Raw genomic sequence first — 23,905 nt, 5'->3', positions numbered from 1 at the left:
ACCTCATTGAAGAAGAAGAAGAAGAAGAAGAAGAAGAAGAAGGAAGCGGGAGGTGGAATTTGAAAGAACAGTCGGGTTCATTCAGGTCCTCCTGGAACAGTCGTGTGCACGGGAGGATTTACAAGTGGGATGCGCTGTTGAGCGCTACATCCCGAGGGGTTTGGCTGATTGTACGGAGATTGTGAGAGCCGATTAAATGGCGTCCCTTGACAAGGCAATAACAAGATGTATGTCAGGAGAAGTGCAGTATTACCATAAGGAGACGTATACTTGGAATACGGAGGAGGAATGGAGGGAAAAAGAGAGGCAGAGGAGGTCTAGGAGGAAGAGGGTGAGCTTGAGTCGGTTAAAAATGGCGGGGAAAAGAGAGATGGTTTGTTAAAGAAGAATGGTAGAAAGTGTAAGCAGAGTGAGTTGAAGACAGGAGGAGAAATGGAGGTGAATGAGGACGAAGTATCGGAGGTGGTAGGTGTGGTGAAGTTCTCGGAGCCCGAGGCTTGCATCGAGGGTCAGGATAAAGCTGAGTCTGTGACAGTAGGAGTGGATGGCGGTGTCCTATCCGTTCAGGCTGTTGGCATGAAGTAGGACTAAATAGATTTAAATAGTGGAGTATGGTATTTTATTATTTTTAATGTTTTGTGAGTGTAGTGTTAGATGGTAGATTATTATTATTATTATTATATAGATATATGTTTTAATCAAAGTATAAGGGAGTTATACTCCAGTCTAGTAGGTGGCGGTAATGCAACATTTATTGGATGCCAACCGCCGTTAAACCTCATCGAAGAAGAACGTGCGAGGTGAGTGTCACGACCAGTCCAGAAAACTGATTATGGTTAATTTGATTTTGTACATTATTTTTAACGTTCTAATTACAAATAGATCGATCAATACAACACATTTCACAAGGTGTCCGGATAATGGATTTTTTTTCTACAAAGTAACGACAGTAATTCAGGCACGAGGCTGCATGCTAACTGGAAGGTCAAAGCTAACAAAATCAAGCCAAGGTTTCAGTTTTGTAACACGCAAAGTTAAACTACTAGCTAGCTAGTGGTCTTTTCACAGTTTCGATTATTGTCCGTATTGTATGTATATATATTTCTTATATAGACTTAAAATAACTCCAATTCCATCATCAGGTATGTAGCTCATATCATATTCCTAGCTAGCTAACTAATCAACAACTGTCAACTGCTGTCGTGTCAAGCAGGACACTACAGTACAGATATTTTTGCCGGCATTGTTAGCTTGCCAGTGTTATGACAGCCGTATGTCATCATGTTAGCGAGCTGCTAACAAGATTTATAGGATGGACATGATCATGTGATCTTAGCTAGCTAAACAGGATTGAGTGTCAGTTTAAGAAGTGATGTAATTTCTCAGGTAATGTCTAAACCTATTTTCCATGAGGATTTTCTGAATTTAAGTTGTATTCACACATTGTTCTTGTTAGATAAAGAGCACAGCACTTGTATAGTAGCTCAGCTTTATTGTTCAATTTCAACTGTGATCAAGTTTGGAGAATGTAATTTTGTTTTCCAGCCCCCAGACATCTAAGAAGATGGTGTTGAAGGAGATTTCAACTGAAAGTATTGCTCGGCCCTTGGGCCGCAATGAAGTCCTTGGTTTACTCTTCCGACTGACCATATTTGGTGCAGTCACCTACTTCACCATAAAGTGGATGGTTGATGCTATTGATCCCACAAGGAAACAGAAAATGGAAGCACAGAAACGGGTGAAGTTTCCAATATAGCCAAGTTTGACCGGTTTTGCTTCTGAGCATCTTCTGTGGATATGTATCATGTTTGTTGGGACTGTATTGGAATGTGCAAAGCTAGATAGATGGCTATTGACAGGTGGGTTTTTTCAGGCAGAGAAACTCATGAAGCAGATCGGTGTGCAGAATGTCAAACTCTCAGAGTATGAGATGAGCATCGCAGCACATCTGGTGGACCCATTGACCATGCAGGTAACAGAGCTGCTTCAATACACAATTTCTTGAACCCAACATTTCATGACATCTGTTACAGGCTTTGGTTTTTCCATTTATATTTTGAGGTTGGACGTTAGCACGTTGGGCGCACCGATTTGGCGTCACCTCGTTAGTCAGTATGTGTTACAACTGTGCTGGCTTGTCATCTCGTTAGTCAGAAGGCGTTTCACCTGTGCTGGCACGGGATATTTAAGAGTGGCTGGCCCAGTGCTCCAGTTATCTTGAGAGATTTGTTGGCGCTCCCTAATTGATTTCTAAGAAATTGTCCTTTATTTGATCTTCCCTGTTAGTTTTGCTCCACCTTTTGGTTTGCCTCCTGTCTAAGTTTGGGGTGGGTTTTAATTTTGTTTGCTCTTCTTGGGCAAATTTAGTGGCCGCCCATGGTGGGTGTCTTTTTTTAGGTCCCAGTTGTTGTTGCTAGTCAACTTTCAGTGGACACCCCGACGAGTGTCTTTCAGAACCATTCCTATAACCCCACCTGTTTCGTTTTGGTTGTTTGTGACTCTGTTAGTTCCCCCTTATGTTTGAGTGACAATTTTTGGTGTCTTGCTGGGGAACGTAACAACATTCAACAGAAACAAATATACAGGTAACTGCCAAAATATAGGAAACACTATAAAGTGTCTTAATAGGGCGTTGGGCCTCCACGAGCCGCCAGTACAGTTTCAATGCGCCTTGGCATAGATTCTACAAGTGTCTGGAATGCAATTGGAGGGATGCGACACCATTCTTCCACAATAAATACATTTTTTGTGTGTTTTGTTGATGATGGTGGTGGAAAATGCTGTCTGAGGCGCCGCTCCAGAATCTCCCATAAGTGTTCAATTGGTTTGAGCTCTGTGACTGACACACACCCCCATTAAACCCCCAATGCTACTTTGAGACCCCTCTTTCGAAGTTACTGAGATCTCTTCTAGCCATGGTAGCCAAAATAATGGACAACTATTCATTTTTATACATGACCCTAAGCATGATGGGATGTTATTTGCTTAATTAACTCAGGAACGACACCTACAGTGCATTAAGTATTCAGATCCCTGGACTTCTTCCACATTTTGTTGATTACAGCCTTGAGTCTTCTTAGGTATGGCACTACAAGCTTGGCACACCTGTATTTGGGGAGTTTCTCCCATTCTTCTCTGTAGATCCTCTCAAATGCTGTCAGGTTGGATGGGGAGCATCGCTGCACAGCTATTTACAGGTCTCCAGAAATGTTAGATTAGGTTCAAGTCCGGGCTTTGGCTGGGCCACTCAAGGACATTCAGAGACTTGTCCCGAAGCCACTCCTGCATTGTCTTGGCTGTGTGCTTAGGGTCGTTGTCCTGTTGGAAGGTGAACCTTCGCCCCAGTCCGAGGTTTTTCATCAAGGATCTCTCTGTACTTTGCTCCGTTCATCTTTCCCTCGATCCTGACTAGTCTCCCAGTCCCTGCCACTGGAAAACATCCCCACATGATGCTGCCACCATCGTCCTTCACTGTAGGGATGGTGCCAGGTTCCCTCCAGACGTGACACTTGGCATTCAGGCCAAAGTGTTCGATCTTGGTTTCATCAGACCAGAGAATCTTGTTTATCATGGTCTGAGAGTCCTTTAGTGCTGCATAGATGCTTGTCCTTCTGGAAGGTTCTCGCATCTCCACAGAGGAACTCTGGAGCTCTGTCAGAGTGACCATTGGGTTCTTGGTCACCTCCCTGACCAAGGCCCCTTTCCCCTGATTGCTCAGTTTGGCCGGGCAGCCAGCTCTAGGAAGAGTCTTGGTGGTTCCAAACTTCTTCCATTTAAGAAAGATGGAGGCCACTGTGTTCTTGGGGACCTTCAATGCTGCATACATTTTTGGGGACCCTTCCCCAGATCTGTGCCTCAACACAATCCTGTCTCGGAGCTCTACGGTCAATTTCTTCGACCTCATGGCTTGGTTTTTGCTCTGACATGCACTGTCAACTGTGGGACCTTGTATAGACAGGTGTGTGTGTTTCCAAATCATGTCCAATCAATTGAATGTACCACAGGTGGACTCCAATCAAGTTGTAGAATCATCTCAAGGATGATCAGTGGAAACAGGATGCACCTGAGCTCAATTTCGAGTCTCATAGCAAAGGGTTTTAATACTTACGTAAATAAGATATTTCTGTTTTTTATTTTTAATACTTTCGCTAAGATGTCTAAACCTGTTTTCGCTTTGTCATTATGGGGTATTGTGTGTAGATTGAACAAATTAATTTAATCAATTTTAGAATAAGGCTGTAACGTAACAAAATGTGGAAAAAGTCAAGGGGTCTAAATACTTTCCGAATGCACTGTGTGGAAGCACCTGCTTTCAATATACATTCCATCCCTCATTTACTAAAGTGTTTCCTTCATTTTGGCAGTCACCTGTATAATGTCTATGCCTCATAACTAACTGATGTGATGCTTTCTCTACAGATCACATGGGGTGATATTGCTGGCCTAGATGAAGTCATCACTGAGCTGAAAGACACTGTCATACTTCCCATCCAGATGAGGAACTTGTTCAAGGGATCCAGACTGCTTCAGCCACCAAAAGGTGAGTCTCTTGTTTCATACAAGATTTGCTTACTGAGACCGGTGCACAAGCATATCCTACTGATAGACACAATGCATATAAAGGTTCAACAGGACCCCCTTCAGTCTTTAGCCACTCCTCTTACCCCTTTCATTATGATAACAGGTGTGCTGCTGTACGGACCACCTGGTTGTGGGAAGACTCTGATCGCCAAAGCAACTGCCAAAGATGCTGGTTTCCGCTTCATCAACCTGCAGCCTTCCACCCTCACAGACAAGTGGTATGGAGAGTCCCAGAAACTGGCTTCTGCCGTCTTCTCTCTAGCCATTAAGCTCCAGCCCTCAATCATCTTCATAGATGAGATTGGTAAATGCTTATTTTACTGTTGTCCTTCGCAGTTGGTATACAGTACTTTCAAATCTTGTTTGGGTACTTCAGCTAAGCCAGTTATGTTTGTGATCATCCCCGTCTCCTGTTGATCCTGTAATGTTCCAGACTCTTTCCTAAGAAGCCGTTCCAGCTCTGACCACGAGGCCACAGCCATGATGAAGGCTCAGTTCATGAGCTTGTGGGATGGGCTGGAGACTGACTATAACTGCCAGGTGGGTCCATCATGAAGGAAAAGCAAAAGAGTGCGACGGGTCCGCACTCCAAAAGATATTGCGTAAAGCTTACTTCATTTAGTATTTGTATTTTCACTGCGTCAGGGATAGGGTACACAGACGTTTCGGCTTTGCAGCCTTCGTTGTGTAGGTAATTAAATACGTTGATCATCATGTGACCCCTGTCTGGTTGAGTCTCTCACCTGCCTCTCACCTTTTCCTCATGTAGGTCATCATTATGGGGGCCACTAACCGTCCACAGGATCTCGACTCTGCCATTCTGAGGAGAATGCCCACAAGATTTCACATAAATCAGCCTGTGAGTATATTCACAAACTGTACAAGTTTATCAGTATATACATAGTACTATGAATAGGGCTGTGACGGTCATGGAATTTTGGATGACTAATTGGCCAGACAAATTACCACTGTCTCCGTAAAAACCGCTCGAATAGCAAAATCCGGTCTTGGCTGAATGTGCTACCATAGAATTAGAATGAATAGAACGCATGTCTCCATTCATGTCAATGATGGCATAGTAGGTGGACTGGCGGCCATTGTGAGTGTACTCATAGGAGCAAAGCAGGAAGTAAAAGCAGGAAGTGTACCCATCAATATGTGCTGTGATTTGTTTATTCAACTCAACTGGCATGACAAAAAATACATTCCATTGCATGAGCCACATCAGTTAACCACATTTAAATGAACATTCTATATTACCATGGAAATGATTGCATCACAATACTAGGCAGCCATTGTGAGTGTACCCATGAGTTTACCAGTCCGATTGCCAGGGTTAGAGGTTCCAAGCCCATTCTATTTATCGTTTGCTACAACACCTTACTTGTTTCAGCAAGGGGCAACACAGTTTCATCATGTTAAGAGTCCAGGTTATCGCAGAAACTGACTCAACCGTACGAATGCCAGCCATCCCTTCTTCAGTCAGCTGTTCGTCCCCCCCAAAAAAAAATATATACAGTGCCTTCGGAAAGTATTCAGACCCCTTGACTTTTTCCACACTTTGTTAGGTTACAGCCTTATTCTTAAATTGATTAAATTGTTTTTTCCCCTCATCAATCTACACACAATACCCCACAATGACAAAGCAAAAACTGGTTTTTAGAAGTGTTCGTAAATGTATTAAAAATCAAAAACGATCACATTTGCATAAGTATTCAGACATCTTTACTCAGTACTTTGTTGAAGCAGCTTTGGCAGCGATTACAGCCTTGAGTCTACTTGGGTATGACGCTACAAGCTTTGCACACCTGTATTTGGGGAGTTTCTCCCATTCTCTGCAGATCCTCTCAAGCTCTGTCAGGTTGGATGGGGAGTGTTGCTGCACAGCTATTTTCAGGTGTTTCCAGAGATGCTAGATCGGGTTAAAGTCTAGGCTCTGGCTGGGCTACTCAAGTACATTCAGAGACTTGTCCCGAAGCCACTCCTGCGTTGTCTTGGCTGTGTGCTTAGGGTCGTTGTCCTGTTGGAAGGTGAACCTTTGCCCCAGTCTGAGGTCCTGAGCGTTCTGGAGCAGGTTTTCATCAAGGATTTCTTTGTACTTTGCTGCGTTCATCTTTGCCTCGATCCTGACTAGTCTTCCAGTCCCTGCCGCAGCATGATACTGCCACCACCATGCTTCACCGTAGGGATGGTGCCAGGTTTCCTCCAGACGTAACACTTGGCATTCAGGCCAAAGAGTTCAACCTTGGTTTCATCAGACCAGAGAATCTTGTTTCTCATGGTCTGAGAGTGTTTAGGTGCCTTTGGCAAACTCCAAGAGGGATGTCATGTGCCTTTTTACTGAGGAGTGGCTTCTGTCTGGTCACTCTACCATAAAGGCCTGATTGGTGGAGTGCTGCAAAGATGGTTGTCCTTCAGGAAGGTACTCCCATCTCCACAGCGGAACTCAGGAGCTCTGTCAGAGTGACCATCGGGTTCTTGGTCACCTCCCTGACCAAGGCCCTTCTCCGATTGCTCAGTTTGGCTGGGCGGCCAGCTCTAGGAAGAGTCTTGGTGGTTCCAAACTTCTTCCATTTAAGAATAATGGAGGCCGCTGTGTTCTTGGGGACCTTCAATGCTGCAGAATTTTTTTTGGTACCCTTCCCCCAGATCTGTGCATTGACACAATCCTGTCTTGGAGCTCTATGGAATATTCCTTCGACCTCATGGCTTGGTTTTTGCTCTGACATGCACTGTCTACTGTGGAACCTTATATAGACAGGTGTGTGCCTTTCCAAATCATGTCCAATCAATTGAATTTACCACAGCTGGACTCTAATCAAGTTGTAGAAACATCTCAAGAATGATCAATGGAAACAGGATGCACCTGAGCTCAATTTCGAGTCTCATAGCAAAGGGTCTGAATACTTATGTAAATAAGGTATTTCGATTTTTTATTTTTAATACATTTGAAAACATTTCAAAAAACCAGTTTTTGCTTTGTCATTATGTGGTGTTGTGTGTAGATTGCTGAGGATTTGTATTTATTTAATCCATTTTAGAATAAGGCTGTAACGTAACAAAATGTGGAAAAAGTCAAGGGCTCTGAATACTTTCCAAAGGCACTGTATGTAATGGGGAATTGAAAACCCTAACAATCAAACGCAAACAATTCACACAATTAAGTTATGAAACAATGAATGTGCACAAATTGGTGGGAGAGCGCATTCTGGAGAGAGAAGTGCATTGTGCATGGTCAGTCCGACTTCTGCATTGGCCAAACTCCAAGCGGGCTGTCATGTGCCTTTACTGAGGAGTGGCTTCCGTCTGGCCACTTTTCCATAAAGGCCTGATTGGTGGAGTGCTGCAGAAATGGGTGTCCTTCTGAAAGGTTCTCCCATCTCCAAAAAGGAACTCTGGAGCTCTGTCAGAGTGACCATCGGTTCTTGGTCATCTCCCTGACCAAAGCCCTTCTCCCCCGATTCCAAACTTCTTCCATTTAAGAATGATGGAGGCCACTGTGTTCTTGGGGACCTTCAATGCTGCAGAAATATTTTGGTACCCTTCCAAGATCTCTGCCTCGACACAATCCCGTCTCGGAGCTCTACAGACAATTCCTTCGACCTCATGGCTTGGTTTTGCTCTGACATACACTGTCAACTGTGGGACCTTACATAGTCAGGTGTGTGCCTTTCCAAATCATGTCCAATCAATTGAATTTACCACAGGTGGACTCCAATCAAGTTGTACAAACATCTCAAGGATGATCAATGGAAACAGGATGCACCTGAGCTCAATTTCGAGTCTCATAGCAAAGGGTCTGAATGCTTATGTAAATAAGGCATTTCTGTTTTTTATTTTAATACTTTTGCAAAAATGTCTAAACCTGTTTTTGCTTTGTCAATATGGGGTATTGTGTGTACAGTCGTAGTCAAAAGTTCTGAGAATGAGACAAGTATTGGTCTTCACAGTTAGCTGCTTCAGTGTTTTTAGATATTTTTGTCAGATGTTACTATGGTATACTGAAGTATAATTACAAGCATTCCATAAGTGTCAAAGGCTTTTGTTGACAATTACATCAAGTTAATGCAAAGAGTCAATATTTGCAGTGTTGACCCTTCTTTTTCAAGACCTCTGCAATCCGCCCTGGCATGCTGTCAATTAACTTCTGGGCCACATCCTGACTGATGGCAGCCCATTCTTGCATAATCAATGCTTGGAGTTTGTCAGAATTTGTGTGTTTTTGTTTGTCCACCCGCCTCTTGAGGATTAACCACAAGTTCTCAATGGGATTAAGGTCTGGGGAGTTTCCTGGCCATGGACTCAAAATGTTGATGTTTTGTTCCCCGAGCCACTTAGTAATCACTTTTGCATTATGGCAAGGTGATCCATCATGCTGGAAAAGGCATTGTTCGTCACCAAACTGTTCTTGGATGGTTGGGAGAAGTTTCTCTCAGAGGATGTTGGTACCATTCTTTATTCATGGCTGTGTTCTTAGGCAAAATTGTGAGTGAGCCCACTCCCTTGGCTGAGAAGCAACCCCACACATGAATGGTCTCAGGATGCTTTACTGTTGGCATGACACAGGACTGATGGTAGCGCTCACCTTGTCTTCTCCGGACAAGCTTTTTTCCGGATGCCCCAAACAATCGAAAGGGGGATTCATCAGAGAAAATGACTTTACCCCAGTCCTCAGTAGTCCAATCCCTGTACCTTTTGCAGAATATCAGTCTGTCCCTGATGTTTTTCCTGGAGAGAAGTGGCTTCCTCGCTGCCCTTCTTGACACCAGGCCATCCTCCAAAAGTCTTCACCTCACTGTGCGTGCAGATGCACTCACACCTGCCTGTTGCCATTCCTGAGCAAGCTCTGCATTGGTGGTGCCCCGATCCCGCACCTGAATCAACTTTAGGAGACGGTCCTGGCGCTTGCTGGACTTTCTTGGGCGCCCTGAAGCCTTCTTCACAACAATTGAACCTCTCTCCTTGAAGTTCTTGATGATCCGATAAATGGTTGATTTAGGTGCAATCTTACTAGTAGCAATATCCTTGCCTGTGAAGCCCTTTTTGTGCAAAGCAATGATGACGGCACGTGTTTCCTTGCAGGTAACCATGGTTAACAGAGGAAGAACAATGATTTCAAGCACCACCCTCCTTTTAAAGCTTTCAGTCTGTTATTCTAACTCAATCAGCATGACAGAGTGATCTCCAACCTTGTCCTCGTCAACACTCTCACCTGTGTTAACGAGAGAATCACTGACATGATGGCAGCTGGTCCTTTTGTGGCAGGGCTGAAATGCAGTGGAAATGTTTTTTGAGGATTAAGTTCATTTTCATGGCAAAGAGGGACTTTGCAATTAATTGAAATTCATCTGATCACTCTTCATGACATTCTGGAGTATATGCAAATTGCCATCATAAAAACTGAGACAGCAGACTTTTAAAATTAATATTTGTGTCATTCTCAAAACCTTTGACCATGACTATAGATTGCGGAGTTTTATTTATTTTATTTAATCAATTTTAGAATAAGGCTGTAAAGTAACAAAATGTGGAAAAAGTCAAGGGGTCTGAATACTTTCCAAAGGCACTGTATATTATGACGGTTATTGAATTTTCATGACTGTCTTCACCCATAACCGTTAGTAACACAGTTATACGGTAATTATTTATGCAGTACTCTGAGATTTAACTGAAATATATTTAATTCCTGCTAAAAACTATTGTTTTCTTTCAGAATCTCACGCAGAGGGAAGAAATCTTGAAACTCATATTGAAAAATGAAAATGTAAGTTTTACATGGTAGTCATGGTAATTAAGTAACACTTTATGTCTGTATGTGTTTCCACTAAACTTCCCCATGCATTTCCCAGGTGGATCCCACTGTTGACTTTGCTCACATGGCGAAGGTGACTGATGGATTCTCAGGAAGTGACCTCAGAGAGATGTGTCGGGATGCTGCTCTGTTATGTGTGCGGGATTTTGTCCATAACTACCATGCTGATGAAAGGTACCACGCCCCTCTGGCTGTGTTTACACAGGCAGCCCAATTCTGATATTTTTTTCACTAATTGGTCTTTTGACCAATTAGATCAGCTCTGAAAAAGATCAGAATTGGGCTGCCCGTATAAACACAGCCTTCTTGAACCCTAACTTGATCTCCCAATACCAATGTCTTACATTGGGTTTTCATATGAGAATTAGTAGTGATTAGCGATTTCTCACTATTAGAGTTCCTTCTGCAGTTACCAGCAAGATACTGACCTTGTCTTTGTCTTCTGGCTCCAGGATCCTGGAACAAATCCGGTCCATCAATCAGGACGACATGCAGAGTGCCAGCCAGAAGATGAGGAAGTCGAAGTCTGCAGAGGGACAGAGTGTTCTGATTCATGCTACTCTGGATTGAGTTTTACGTGCGAAGGAGAACTATTAAGCGTCTGGATATTCTTTCCTTATTATTGTCTATTTATGAAGAGTGGAGAGACCTTGTAGAGATGTACATAAGTGTAATGCCTATCATAATATCACTTTGTAACATCTTACTTCATTTGTTATTTTAAGAACATTTAGTTCAATGCATTCACATTAAAGCTTTTTTTCAAAATGCTGTTTTTATGTGGGAGTTAGGCGTTACATGATACTTATGTTGGCATTAGTTTCTTGTGTATCTGGTTAACCAAGGTCTCACTGAAGCTGGCTCTGAGACTGCAAAATATGAGCACAGCTTTGGATCCTTTCAGGTTTGATAGGTAATAGGGAGGCGATTATGTACTATGACACACAGCAATATTGACTTAGCCTTGGCCTTTCACCTTCCATCCATTTTATCTGAACATCAAATGTTGCTTCTTTTGGTACTGTATATTTAGGGCTGTTCAGACTTTTCTTTTTTTCAGGAAAGCTGGTTATCTAACTAGTGTAACATCGGTAATAAAATGTGACACTTATAGTTGGCACGGTCATCGTTCAACTATTAGCTAGATGTTATACAATGGGTGGTTCTCAGAATGTCTGAATTATGATTTAGATCAGAAGTTTCATGCATGAAAAAAACATGAAAGAACAATTCAACTTTTCATCGAAAGTGAATTATCGCTGTGGAGGTTGTGAAGAGAACATGATGCAAAGACGTTTGAGTAAAGTTGTGACATGGCCTTCCATTTCTTCATAGTAAATACATCTATAGTAGTTTACTTCAATATCATGAGCTGCTTATGGTAAGATATGTATTATTCAAGTGTACTTCTGTTTATAAAACTTAAATACATCAGGAAACTTGTATTGTGCTTTCCTGTCCTATTTATGCCATTGTCTTCGGTCCAGGGTTCATTTACAGTAGAATTGAATAACTGCTTGTGGTGATTGTCATGTCTCTTATAGTTTCTGTTTATCCCTTGTGATGACCAGGATGCTTAATGGTTGGGTGATTGATTATTTCTACATGACAAACTTCCAGTATCTACCACATGTAACAGCCATTGCAATCTATTGAACGTGTGTGATTGCCAATTCATAGTTTACTTGAATGACTCAAGTTTTCTATGGACATTTTGTTTTGGGGGTTGGGATTGGTGGAAAGTGTCGTTTTTATTATAGAACTTTTGTTTAGGTAAAATGCTTGCTTTGCTTTTTATATTGAATAATGATTTTGATAATTTGTTTTACCCTGAGTTCTGGTGTCTGCTAAAATAAATTACACCAATATGTTTTTCGTTTACATGTAATCATTTATTTGCTTGAAACTTCCTATACTCTGAAAATACTGATATAAAAAGGTAGATGCAGTATAAGGACATTTAGAAATTAGGCACCATGGCATCACTTGATAAATATAGTTTCATTCCATTACACAGGGGTAGTTAAAACCCCTTCCACTCATGTCACTCAACTATGGAATTACATAATGTCTTCTCACAGCTTAAAAAAAACACTTTAAGTTACTAGCTTGGAAGTTCAGATGCAGTAAAGATGCATAGACAGGTAACAAAGGTGATCTGTTAATAAAACATTCATATTGATTTCTCCACAACTCTTGACTATCAACTTGTTTTTTTAAACGACTTTACACTGCTTACAGATTCCTTTTGACCCACTCATCAAACTAGATAATTTCCAGTTTACATGATATTCAGTTAAAACAGTTAAAAAAAAGCTCTCAGGCATGTATTCCATTAATGCCTAGTTTTCTACAGTAGTTGATTTAAAAAGAGAATATAAAATAGAGAGGTTTAAGAGTGTCTGTTTGAACCAGGATGTGTATGTGCGTTTTCATTCGTCCTTCTGCAGGGAGCTGTAGTACTCTGTGAGGACCTTCCAGGCCTTATTGGCCATGAAGCCATCCGGAGGGTTCTCTCCGCTGCGCGCCATCCTCCTCATCTTGGTCCCAGAGATGAACTCAAATTCCTGGTGTCTGGAAAGGAAGGTAAGACAAAGTTAGTGAAGCAGCTTGACTCTCTCTCTCTCTGTTACTTTTTGACATTGTAGGGACATTTTTCCTGAGCCCAGAGATTTTCCTGGTCAGGCCACATAGTCCGGAAAAACGTATGGCCCAAAATATTAGCTGTCAATGTACCTCTCCTTATCATAGAAGTCCATAGATCTTTTAGTCTTGTTGTAGGCAGCCACTCTGAAGGGGATGATCTCTACAGAGGGGAGACCAGGGGCCATGGTGAGGACCTTGCCCCCATGGGTGGGCTCATACAGGCTCTGCTTGGTCTCTGGGTGAGGCATGCCCGCAGGGTCGCGACCCACGATGTAGAAGTTGGCACCAGCTATCATCCGTGCCCGGCAGTGCCACTGTACCTAAGGGGTGGAGAGACAATCACTTGTCTAGTGACTCTACTGATATGGCCTGATTCCACTGAGTAAAACAATGCTTGGAAATACATTTTATACAGAGATTAGTGTCCAGCAGTGGCAACCCATCATTCAGGGCAGGTGGGGCAGAACCTGTTGAGCAAAAAATTTAAATAATAATTATATATATTTTCTTATTTTTGTTATTTTTGTGCCTGTTTTGCATGTTATTTTGGCATTAATACGTGTCACATATCAGTTTGTAAACAATGTAAAATAATATGATTTAATTAATAAAGCCGGATACAAACACTGAGTCGTGGCTGAACGCCGACATGGATAATACAGTTGGCTGGGTTTTCCGTGCATCGGCAAGACAGAACAGCTGCCTCCGGTAAGACAAGGAGTGGCGGTCTGTGTCTATGTGTCAATAACAGCGGGTGCGCGAAATCTAATTTAAGGAGGTCTCAAGGTTTTGCTCGCCTGAGGTAGAGTATCTCATGATAAGCTGTAGACCACACTATTTACCAAGAGTTTTCATCTATATTTTTCGTATCTGTCCATTTACCACCACAAACCGATGCTGGCACTAAGAACGCACTCAACAAGCTGTATAAGGCCATAAGCAAACAAGAAAATGCTCATCCAGAGGCAGTGCTCCTAGTGGCCGGAGACTTTAATGCAGGGAAACTTAAATTTGTTTTACCTCATTTCTACCAGCATGTTACATGTGCAACCAGAGGAAAAAAACTCTACACCACCTTTACTACACACACAGAGACGCGTACAAAGCTCTCCCTCACCCTCCTGCTTACAAGCAAAAACTAAAGCAGGAGATACCAGTGACTCGCTCAATACGGAAGTGGTCAGATGACGCAGATGCTAAGCTACAGGACTGTTTTGCTAGCACAGACTGGAATATGTTCTGGGACTCATCCGATGGCATTGAGGAGTATACCACATCAGTCACCGGCTTCATCAATAAGTGCATCGATGACGTCGTCCCCACAGTGACCATACATACCCCAAACAGAAGCCATGAATTACAGGCAACATCCGCACTGAGCTAAAGGGTAGAGCTGCCGCTTTCAAGGAGCGGGACTCTAACCCGGACGCTTATAAAAAATTATCCTATGCCCTCCGACGAACCATCAAACAAGCAAAGCGTCAATACAGGACTAAGATTGAATCCTACTATACCGGCTCCGATGCTCGTCAGATGTGGCAGGGCTTGCAAACTATTACGGACTACAAAGGGAAGCCCAGTCGCGAGCTGCCCAGTGACACGAGCCTACCAGACGAGCTAAATGACTTCTATGCGCATGAAAGCACCAGCTGTTCTGGATGACTGGGTGATCACGCTCGCCGTAGCCAATGTTAGTAAGACCTTTAAACAGGTCAACATTCACAAGGCCGCAGGGTCAGATGTACTCCGAGCATGCGCTGACCAACTGGCAAGTGTCTTCACTGACATTTTCAACCTGTCCCTGGCCGAGTCTGTAATACCTACATGTTTCAAGCAGACCACCATAGTCCCTGTGCCCAAGAACATCAAGGTAACCTGCCTAAATGACTACCGACCCGTAGCACTCACGTCTGTAGCCATGAAGTGCTTTGAAAGGCTGGTCGTGGCTCACATCAACACCATTATCCCAGAAACCCTAGAACCACTCCAATTTCCATACCGCCCCAACAGATCCACAGATGATGCAATCTCTATTGCTCTCCACACTGCCCTTTCCCACCTGGACAAAAGGAACACCTACGTGAGAATGCTATTCATTGACTACAGCTCAGCATTCAACACCATAGTGCCCTCAAAGCTCATCACTAAGCTAAGGACCCTGGGACTAAACACCTTCCTCTGCAACTGGATCCTGGACTTCCTGACGGGCCGCCCCCAGGTGGTAAGCGTAGGCAACAACACATCTGCCACGCTGATCCTCAACACAGGGGCCCCTCAGGGGTGCGTGCTTAGTCCCCTCCTGTACTCCCTGTTCAAGCACGACTCCAACACCATAATTACATTTTCCGACTACGCAACGGTGGTAGGCCTGATCACCGACAACGAGGAGACAGCCTATAGGGAGGAGGTCAGAGACCTGGCAGTGTGGTGCCAGGACAACAACCTCTCCCTCAAAGTGATCAAGACAAAGGAGATGATCGTGGACAACAAGAAAAAGAGGGCTGAGCACACCCCATTCTCATCGACGGGGCTGTAGTGGAGCAGGTTCAGAACTTCAAGTTCCTTGGTGTCCACATCACCAACAAACTATCATGGTCCAAACACACCAAGACAGTCGTGAAGAGGGCATGACAATGCCTATTCCCCCTCAGGAGACTGAAAAGATTTGGCATGGTTCCTCAGATCCTCAGAAGGTTCTACAGCTGCACCATCGAGAGCATCCTGACTGCATCACAACCTGGTATGGCAACTCCTCTGACCACAAGGCGCTACAGAGGGTAGTGTGTTCGGCCCAGTACATCACTGGGGCCAAGCTTCCTGCCATCCAGGCTTCTTAACAACTTCTATCCCCAAGCCATAAGATTGCTGAACAGCTAATCAAATGGCTACCCAGACTATTTGCATGGACCCCCCCCCCCTTTTTTTACGCTGCTGCTACTCGCTGTTTATTATCTATCCATAGTCATATTACCACAATTACCTTGACTAACCTGTACCCCCGCACATTGATTCAGTACCGGTACCACCTGTATATAGCCTGGTTATTGTTATTTGATTGTTGCGCTTTTATTTTTGTACTTTAATTTATTTAACAAAAAACTGCATTGTTGGTTAAGGGCTTGTAAGTAAGCATTTCACGGTAAGGTCTACACCTCTTGTATTTGGCGCATGTGACAAATACAATTTGGTCTCTGTTTTGCTTTCTTGAATAAGGCAGCTCCAAAATGCAGGTGTTTCAGCCTAGCTCAGTGCTTTCTGTGGTGGTGGGGCAGCCAGCGGAAAATACAGAGCGTAGTGGTTGGTAACCTTCTCTAGTTGCGCCGTGATTGGCTCAGTGTTCTGTCATTCATGGGGACACTACGTCGCCGCAAAATCTACATGGAGAGCTAGAAAGTTCAAGCCCCCTTGGGTGCTGCCATAGATTTAGATTAGAAGTGCCCATCCAGTGGCACTAGAGATCCTGGGTCGAGTCCAGGCTCTGTCGCAGCCGACCGGGAGACCCATGGGGCGGCGCACAATTGGCCCAGAGTCGTCCAGGTTAGGGGAGGGTTTGGCCGGCAGGGATGTTCTTGTCCCATCGCGCACTAGCGATTCCTGTGGCGGGGCGGGCGCAGTGCACGCTGACACGGTCGCCAGGTGTACGGTGTTTCCTCAGACACATTGGTGCAGCTGGCTTCCGGGTTAAGCAGGCATTGTGTCAAGAAGCAGTGTGGCTCGGTTGTGTTGTGTTTCGGAGGACGCACGGCTCTCGACCTTCGCCTCTCCCGTGTCCGCCTGGGAGTTGCAGTGATGGGACAAGACTGTAACTACCAATTGGATATCACAAAACTTGGGAGAAAAAGAGGTACAAAAAATATATATATAATAACTATAGAAGTGCCCATCCCATTGGGGCCTCCCGATGGCGCAGCAGTCTAAGGCACTGCATCACAGTGTTGCGGCGTCACTACAGCCTGGGGTTTGATCCCAGGCTGTCTCACAACCGGCTGTGACCGGGAGTCCCATAGGGCGGCGCACAATTGGCCCAGCGTCATCCGGGTTAGGGGAGGGTTTGGCCGGGTGGAGTTGCAGCAATGAGATCGTAATCACGAAATTGGGGAGAAAATGGGGGTAAACATTTAAAATAAATAAATAAAATAAAGAAGTGCACATCCAAGAAGGCTCAAGGTAATTGGCCACAGATAAAATGACGTCAAGTAACGTTATATCTACCGTAGCTTTGATTGGACTGATCATGTCAACATCATACTTTCAAAATCTTAGCTAACAAGCTAGACAACCAGTCATCATCATGAATCATGTCGACAATCTCCTGGCAAATCCTTTTCAATCCTTGTCATATGAAGAGAAATAAAACGTATCGGTGCTCATCGGCCATTAGACATAAACATTACACAACAAGTTGGAAATTGCAAATTCAACAATGAGTGGTTTGGATGGAATCAGTGGCTAACTGCAAGCGTTGCAAAGCAATCACTATTTTGCTTCCCCTGCCTGCTATTTGGTGGAGAGGGTGTGCGGTCCAAGTCTGGGTTTAAGGGACTCTTTTCCAAGCTTAAAAGGATAAACATTAACATGCAACATCATGGGCCAGAAAATGTTGAATACATTGACCATGCTGTCAATCCAGCATGACTTCTGCCACGTTCAAAACAACTGGAAACTCGGAACTGGGAAATCTCAAACTTCAGTGAGTTCAAGACAACAGAGAACTCAGAAAAAAACAATCTCCGACTGGGAAAATACATTTTGAACGGTCATCCAACTCAGAATTCCAAGTCGGGAACTCTGGCCTTTTCCTAGAGCTTCGACCTGAAGATCACTGACGTTATTTTACATTTTAGTCATTTAGCAGACACTCTTATCCAGAGCGACTTACAGTTATGATTCGTCCTTGTTTTTTTCAGAGTTCCCAGTTGTCTTGACCATAAATCCAGAGAATGCCAGTTTCATGACAATATTTGCCCACAAGAAGGACCGCCGTGCCACCTTCCTGTTCAAGTGAGCACAGCACAACGGTGAGTCCAAAAATGTATTGTATGCTGCTGTATAATTTATGTAATATGCCAGGGAGATATGTATACTGTAGCTAAGAAAGTAATACTAAGTGTATGTTGTGTAGTAAGCTGTTAGTAGCCCATGTGCCTCACCCTAATAATTTGGTCCCTTTCCCCCTCATAACTTAGCCTACTGTTCTGACTTGGTTGTGCACATGTAGCCTATAGCCTGTTTTAGAGAAATGTCATCATCGAATATTGTAAGAGCTTTCATTGTCTGATTATATGCCCCCTTTATTTATCCTACGGTTCTGACTTTATTTATCCCCCTTTATTTATCCTACGGTTCTGACTTGATGTACAGGGAGAATACTGTAAGAACGGCCCATGTTCTGAATTCTGTCGCTGTACATTTCAAAAGTGCTGAACAAATAGTTATATTGACTACGTCTGTCTTAGCTCGCTCATTAATGTCTTAATCGAAATTACGGATTACCTCTTATCCGCTCATCGTTCCCTTATGCCATAGTTTGTACATCTCAATTGTCAGTAGAAACCACATTTGTTTAAGCAAGTCAGCCATATCAGCTTTGTTTTTTTTTTAAGACAGGCTGAATAAACTGAATGAACTGTTTCGCTGCCAGACGAGGCTCTGCTGATAGCCAGGTGTAGCGGTGGTAAGGATTCACTCCATGGTGCTGAAAAGAAAGCTCTGCTGTTGGGACAGCTTTATGTAGGCCCTAACAGTTTGTGGGCACCGTTTGTCACCATTCTAGTGCAATCAATGTATTGTTTAGTGTTGTGTTGTGCAGTGGTTTTGCTGGCATGCATCTAAAAAAAATTATTGACATGCTAAAACCGCCACTGGTATCCAGTTAGTACAAACAGTGTAAGTGAGATCTATCTAAGATGTAGACCGGGGGAAACCATCGCTCTACCTCAGAGGGTCCAGCATACATCATGGGGGAGGGGAATATGGCCACGATGGTGCTGGCTGGATCCAGTACCCCCTCCTCCAGTACGGCAGCATGCTGTTTTATGCGCCAGTCCAGAGGCACGTCATCGTCTTTGGTCCAGCCCCCCAGCGGGTGGAGCAGTAGGACAGGGTTCTTGTAGCCTCGCTCCAGCAGCTGCCGCTTCGTGTCTTGCATCAGGAGGGCGTGGCCGTTGTGGACCGGGTTGCGAAGCTGGAAGGCGAAGATGGCGTCTGCGGGGAACACAAAAAAGGAGGTTCCTTAAGTGACTGCTAAGTTTTCTTTATCATCACTGGGTTTTTTCAGCATTTGTCTTAAGTAGACATTAGCATACACAATGCAGCACTAAGAGAGAAAGCAGACAGGAAGTAAGTGAGAATTAAACAGAATATAATATGCTATTCACCTGCTTTCATCTCCTTGAACTTTTGCTTCAGTTCTCTTGGAGTGAAGCGGTATTGGTCCAGACCATCGTTCCATTTGATTTGCTCTAGCACCTCCAAATCTCCACCAACCAGCCAATCACCACCCTCCATAACCATCTGTGAGAATTGTTTTGTTTCATTCAAGTATGTTCTGTTGACAAGCAAGTTCATGATATTAACAGGGACAGTTCTAAAACGCAATTCTAACCTTGATGTAAGGATGCTGAGGACATGTGGTTCCCCACTGCCTGGCACAACGCTCTTCCTTCCGATGTTCATAAAACTCAGGGTTGCGGAGAATTGCCACTCTGCAACCTTTGAACTCAAGTGCGAATGCTGCGCAGCCGTCCAGCTTCTCTTTACTCTCTTTGGAAACGGGCAGGACTATCACCACAGAGAGGTTGATGTTTCCACCTGCCAACCACATGTCATTCTATGTCACTCACAGAAAGTCAATAGACCTCTGTTGGCTCAGTGTTAGCTCTATTGACTTTCTGTGAGGTAGAGGTAGGTGTTGTTACATGTGCATAACATGTCAATAGAACATGATATTGCAGACGAACATGGGCCCTATTAAGAACAATACTAGTATTACCATCCAGAAGAGTGCCGAAGTGCAGAACCTGCAGGAACTCCCTCTCCCTCATGAATCCCTTGAGGGGGCTGGCCCAGCCCTCCGCCAGCACCTGCACCCACTGAAGGTCCAGCTGCAGGACATACAGAAAAAACAGCCATTAGGGTGTGGTCACATCAGGTGTTACTACTCAACATGAAGGGTCAGGTTTGTTACCTTGGTGATGCTGACCGTAGGCAGTGTCTTGGCGTCGCTCAGTGCCAAGTCCAGCTTGTTCTCTGGCACAAAGAGCTCAGTCACTTCCTCTGTCACACCAGTGGGCACAATACTCTACAAAACAAAAGGATCAATGTGATAGTACATTAACAAGTTCATTTCCAATGACTAGGACATTTTCCTCACGGTAGAGATACAATGAGGAATACTGATATAGATTTAGCTACACCACAGACAGGTGAGGCCCAGCGAGGTCTCAGGGACCATAGATAGACTCACCTGTTCCTTCAGCAGCTCGACCACCTGTTGGATGCACTCATTCGCTGAGATTTCTCCGGTTTTCAGCACAAGATCAGGTGACTCAGGCTTCTCAAAAGGTGAATCAATGCCCGTAAAGCCTTAAGGGGAGAGGGTCAGGATACCCGTTTAGGACCTTGTCAATCATTTACACTACTTTAGTGCTGAGTCAATATAGAATTATATAACCCCACTCTTTTTGCTTGTTTAATAGCATGTTAAGTAGTAGACTTTGAAGCCATATGATCTATACTTTTAAATGTAGCTGTGTGTAATGTACCGTAACAGAGAACTGGAACACTGGAGGGCAGAGTCAGTCTGATCAGTACCTTTAATCTCTCCAGCACGGGCCTTCTTGTAGAGGCCTTTGACATCCCTGCTCTCACACACCTCCAGGGGAGCGTCGATGAACACCTCGAAGAACGGCAGCCCAGATTGTACATGGATCTTCCTGGCTTCTTGCCGGTCCTATGCACAGGAGAAAGAGACTGGGTAGCAAAGATCAACATGTTTGGTATCTTGATTTTAGTTCCATAACCAAAATAGGTTTTCAAAACCAGATACCAACGGAAGTGAATGCAGTCAGACACACAGTATAGCAGCTATACAGGCCAGAGCTCAGATCTATCACAATGGATGACTTAGAAATGCTCCTTTGACAATTTTCCAATTGATTATCTCATATCAAGTACAATTTCAACAGTGTCTGTTTAACTGTCACTCACTCACTCACCTTAGTGAATGGGGAAATGAAGCTGGTGATGCAGACCAATCCTGCATCTGCAAACAGCTTGGCCACCTCAGCGATGCGCCTGATGTTCTCCTCCCTGTCCACAGAGGTGAAGCCCAGGTTCCTGTTCAGCCCCTGTCTGATGTTATCCCCATCCAGGGAGTAGCAGGGAATACCATGGGACACCAAGTACTCCTCCAGGGCAAAGCCAACGGTTGTCTTTCCGGCACCTGACAAACCTTTAGCACACAGTGACGTAGTCAACATTTACAATACATCCGTTAACCAACATGGCTTATGTGAAACTCTGTGGTCTAGTATTGGAGCGATGGAGAGAGAGGGTGTTCTTTGCTTACCAGTGAGCCAGACAGTGCAGCCTCTGAAGCCCTCTCTGGTGCCCACCACTTGGCCTCGTTTGGACCGGCTCACATGGTGAGCCTGGTACACCACGTTAGTGGACCTCTGAAGATCCTGAAACCACAGAGAGACTGCATGATTGCACACCTGCACATTTATAATTGAGCTATTAGTACAGTAGAAAGAAATGCTGCCTTAGGGTGTTTGCAATTGAACACAGTATTTTAGTCAGCTGTGAAACACAGAACTGTGCTGTAACATGTAGTGATAGCTTGATAAAGAGTGATTTAAGTCCTCTGCAAGACATGTATACTTTTCTATTTGTTTGAATGCCAAGCAGAACAATCTGTCTGAAAGCCTTTCCTCTCAGCGTTTACAGCTCATCAGGTCATTGTTAGAAGTAAAACCGCAGGGCTGTTCAATTCCGGTATTGGAGAGCCGAAATACTTCTGGTTTTGGTTTCTACCTGGTAGTTATTTGCACTCACCTGGTGTCCCAGGTCTGAATCAGTCCCTGATTAGAAGGAGAGAATGAAAACCAGAAGTGTTTTGGCCCTCCAGGACTGACATTGACGAGCCCTGTGTAAAAGGGATTCGACTACTGACCAGTCACACACAGAGACTAGAAAGATATAAACCCCAACCCAGGGAAGCTTTAATTTTATAGAATTTAAGTCTTTCAGATCATCTGGATACAACAAGGTATACTCATGTCGCTCCAGCCTCTTCTAATAAGTCTTTGTCCAGCCTGCCTAATTGCATTTTTGTGGCTTCACATACTGTGTGGTGTGTAGGAGGACCAGGTTGGTGGGGGTTGCGGAGGCCCAGGGGGAAACAAACCAGCCTTTTCATTCATACAGTCCTGCAGTGTGGCAGTCAGGCCCAATGCTCACTGGCTGGAACCCCTCAAAGGCCATGCTGTACCTCTCCCAAGGCTGCCCAGACACGTGATATATGAGCTTCATTCATTTGGCACATGGGCTTAGTGACTCTCATAGTGGCTCACTGTTACTGTAGCCTCCCTCCATCAGTCACAACTCCTCAATGAGCCCTTGTTGTTAGGGACATGGATAAACTTAAAACTAGTCCAACTGGAACAACTTGGCTCACTGTTTAGAGAGGCCATTAGCCAGATCCAAATGTATAGTCACTAAATATGTCACAAGCCTTAATAACACACATCTCAGCTATTTGAAATAGTGAAGCACATCATACACTATTATATAGTAAGACTTACAATACATTCTATAAACTACATTGTTATTATACAATATATGTAGGCTATAATATGCAAATACTGTATATAACGTCGGTGGAATATTATATAATGTGGATGTATAATCTTTCTGTTGTTATAACTCGAAAGGAATTTATTAGCCAAGAATCCGTTTTGCATTGCAGTGATTTCGCGAGAAATGGTCAGTCAATCCACAGGTCTACTGAACGCTGATTTGTGGCAGAAACCGACTGGGTCACTTTCTTGTGTAGGCCACTAACTAAAAACTCTGAAACGCAGGTAAGAATGATTCTTCTATGCTATATTTTTCCCCACACAGCTGGTGACAAGGGGGAAGGAAGTTAATTGTGGTTAACATAGAACATTCCTACAGAACTTTCAGTTTAGAAACAATGTTGGCTATAGAACGTTAACTTCCGACTCTGCTCCAATGTATTTCTTTCGGTGCTCGACATACGAAGCCTACATGTTTAGATAGAAAAACGTTCTCCAATTTGATACAGTGTCTGTCTGTCTGCCCCCCCAACGACCACAGATCCGAATGAAATAAATACATATAAAAAGTAAAACATAATGACATACCGTTCTTTGTTTTTTGATCCCAGACATCGCCGCTTCTTCTGAAACGTTTTAGTTTGGCGACCTAATAACTTCTGTTGGTAATGATAAACCTATATTCGCTTCTTGTAAAAAATAAATAAAATAAATACTAGTTTATTATGTGATTTATCTTAAATACATCTGACGGGAGATGTCCAATGAAGATTTCTAATCCGACACGTAGCATATTCATAACCCTGCCTTTTTCGTCCCACCTCAATCTCACAGATCTCCATAGAACGTCAGAGCCACGACATTACACTGGGTTGAGCAAAATAACTGCAAAACCATGAAATCGGAGAACCCATGAATGGCATTTGAAGATTTATGATTTTCTATGGCATTTACTGATTTTGAAATGGGTTGCTAAATTTGTATTTGATACAGAATCAAATATGTCAAAAGAAAACAAGAAAAACTCACGCCATTTACTTTAATCTTAAATATTTCACAAACAAAT

The 23,905-nt window shown here is 43.7% G+C and overlaps 2 protein-coding genes across 2 annotated transcripts; one reads left to right on the top strand and one right to left on the bottom strand.

Moving 5' to 3' along the window:
* Positions 1 to 764: 764 nt before the first annotated feature.
* LOC121533321 (outer mitochondrial transmembrane helix translocase-like) lies at positions 765 to 12,265 on the top strand. Its single transcript, XM_041839191.1, has 10 exons — positions 765 to 800; positions 1,546 to 1,738; positions 1,874 to 1,972; positions 4,420 to 4,540; positions 4,685 to 4,885; positions 5,015 to 5,121; positions 5,351 to 5,440; positions 10,295 to 10,345; positions 10,431 to 10,567; positions 10,846 to 12,265. Exons 2-10 carry the CDS (start codon positions 1,565 to 1,567, stop codon positions 10,961 to 10,963), a joined length of 1,098 nt encoding a protein of 365 aa, XP_041695125.1. The 5' UTR covers positions 765 to 800; positions 1,546 to 1,564; the 3' UTR covers positions 10,964 to 12,265.
* Positions 11,928 to 23,687, bottom strand: LOC121533229 (bifunctional 3'-phosphoadenosine 5'-phosphosulfate synthase 2). The gene is made up of 12 exons (XM_041839079.2): positions 23,428 to 23,687; positions 21,609 to 21,723; positions 21,256 to 21,491; positions 20,852 to 20,990; positions 20,505 to 20,623; positions 20,226 to 20,339; positions 20,031 to 20,142; positions 19,644 to 19,849; positions 19,417 to 19,552; positions 18,975 to 19,243; positions 13,130 to 13,359; positions 11,928 to 12,967 (listed from the first exon to the last, which is right to left on the bottom strand). The coding sequence occupies exons 1-12, from the start codon at positions 23,452 to 23,454 to the stop codon at positions 12,826 to 12,828; spliced, it is 1,845 nt and encodes a 614-aa protein (XP_041695013.1). The 5' UTR covers positions 23,455 to 23,687; the 3' UTR covers positions 11,928 to 12,825.
* Positions 23,688 to 23,905: the final 218 nt, after the last annotated feature.

This window comes from Coregonus clupeaformis, chromosome 1, assembly GCF_020615455.1.
Source record: "Coregonus clupeaformis isolate EN_2021a chromosome 1, ASM2061545v1, whole genome shotgun sequence".
In the NCBI taxonomy this organism is placed as follows: Eukaryota; Metazoa; Chordata; class Actinopteri; order Salmoniformes; family Salmonidae; genus Coregonus; species Coregonus clupeaformis.
Note: the sequence above shows the minus strand (reverse complement) of the source record. Positions and strands in the feature narration are given on the sequence as shown.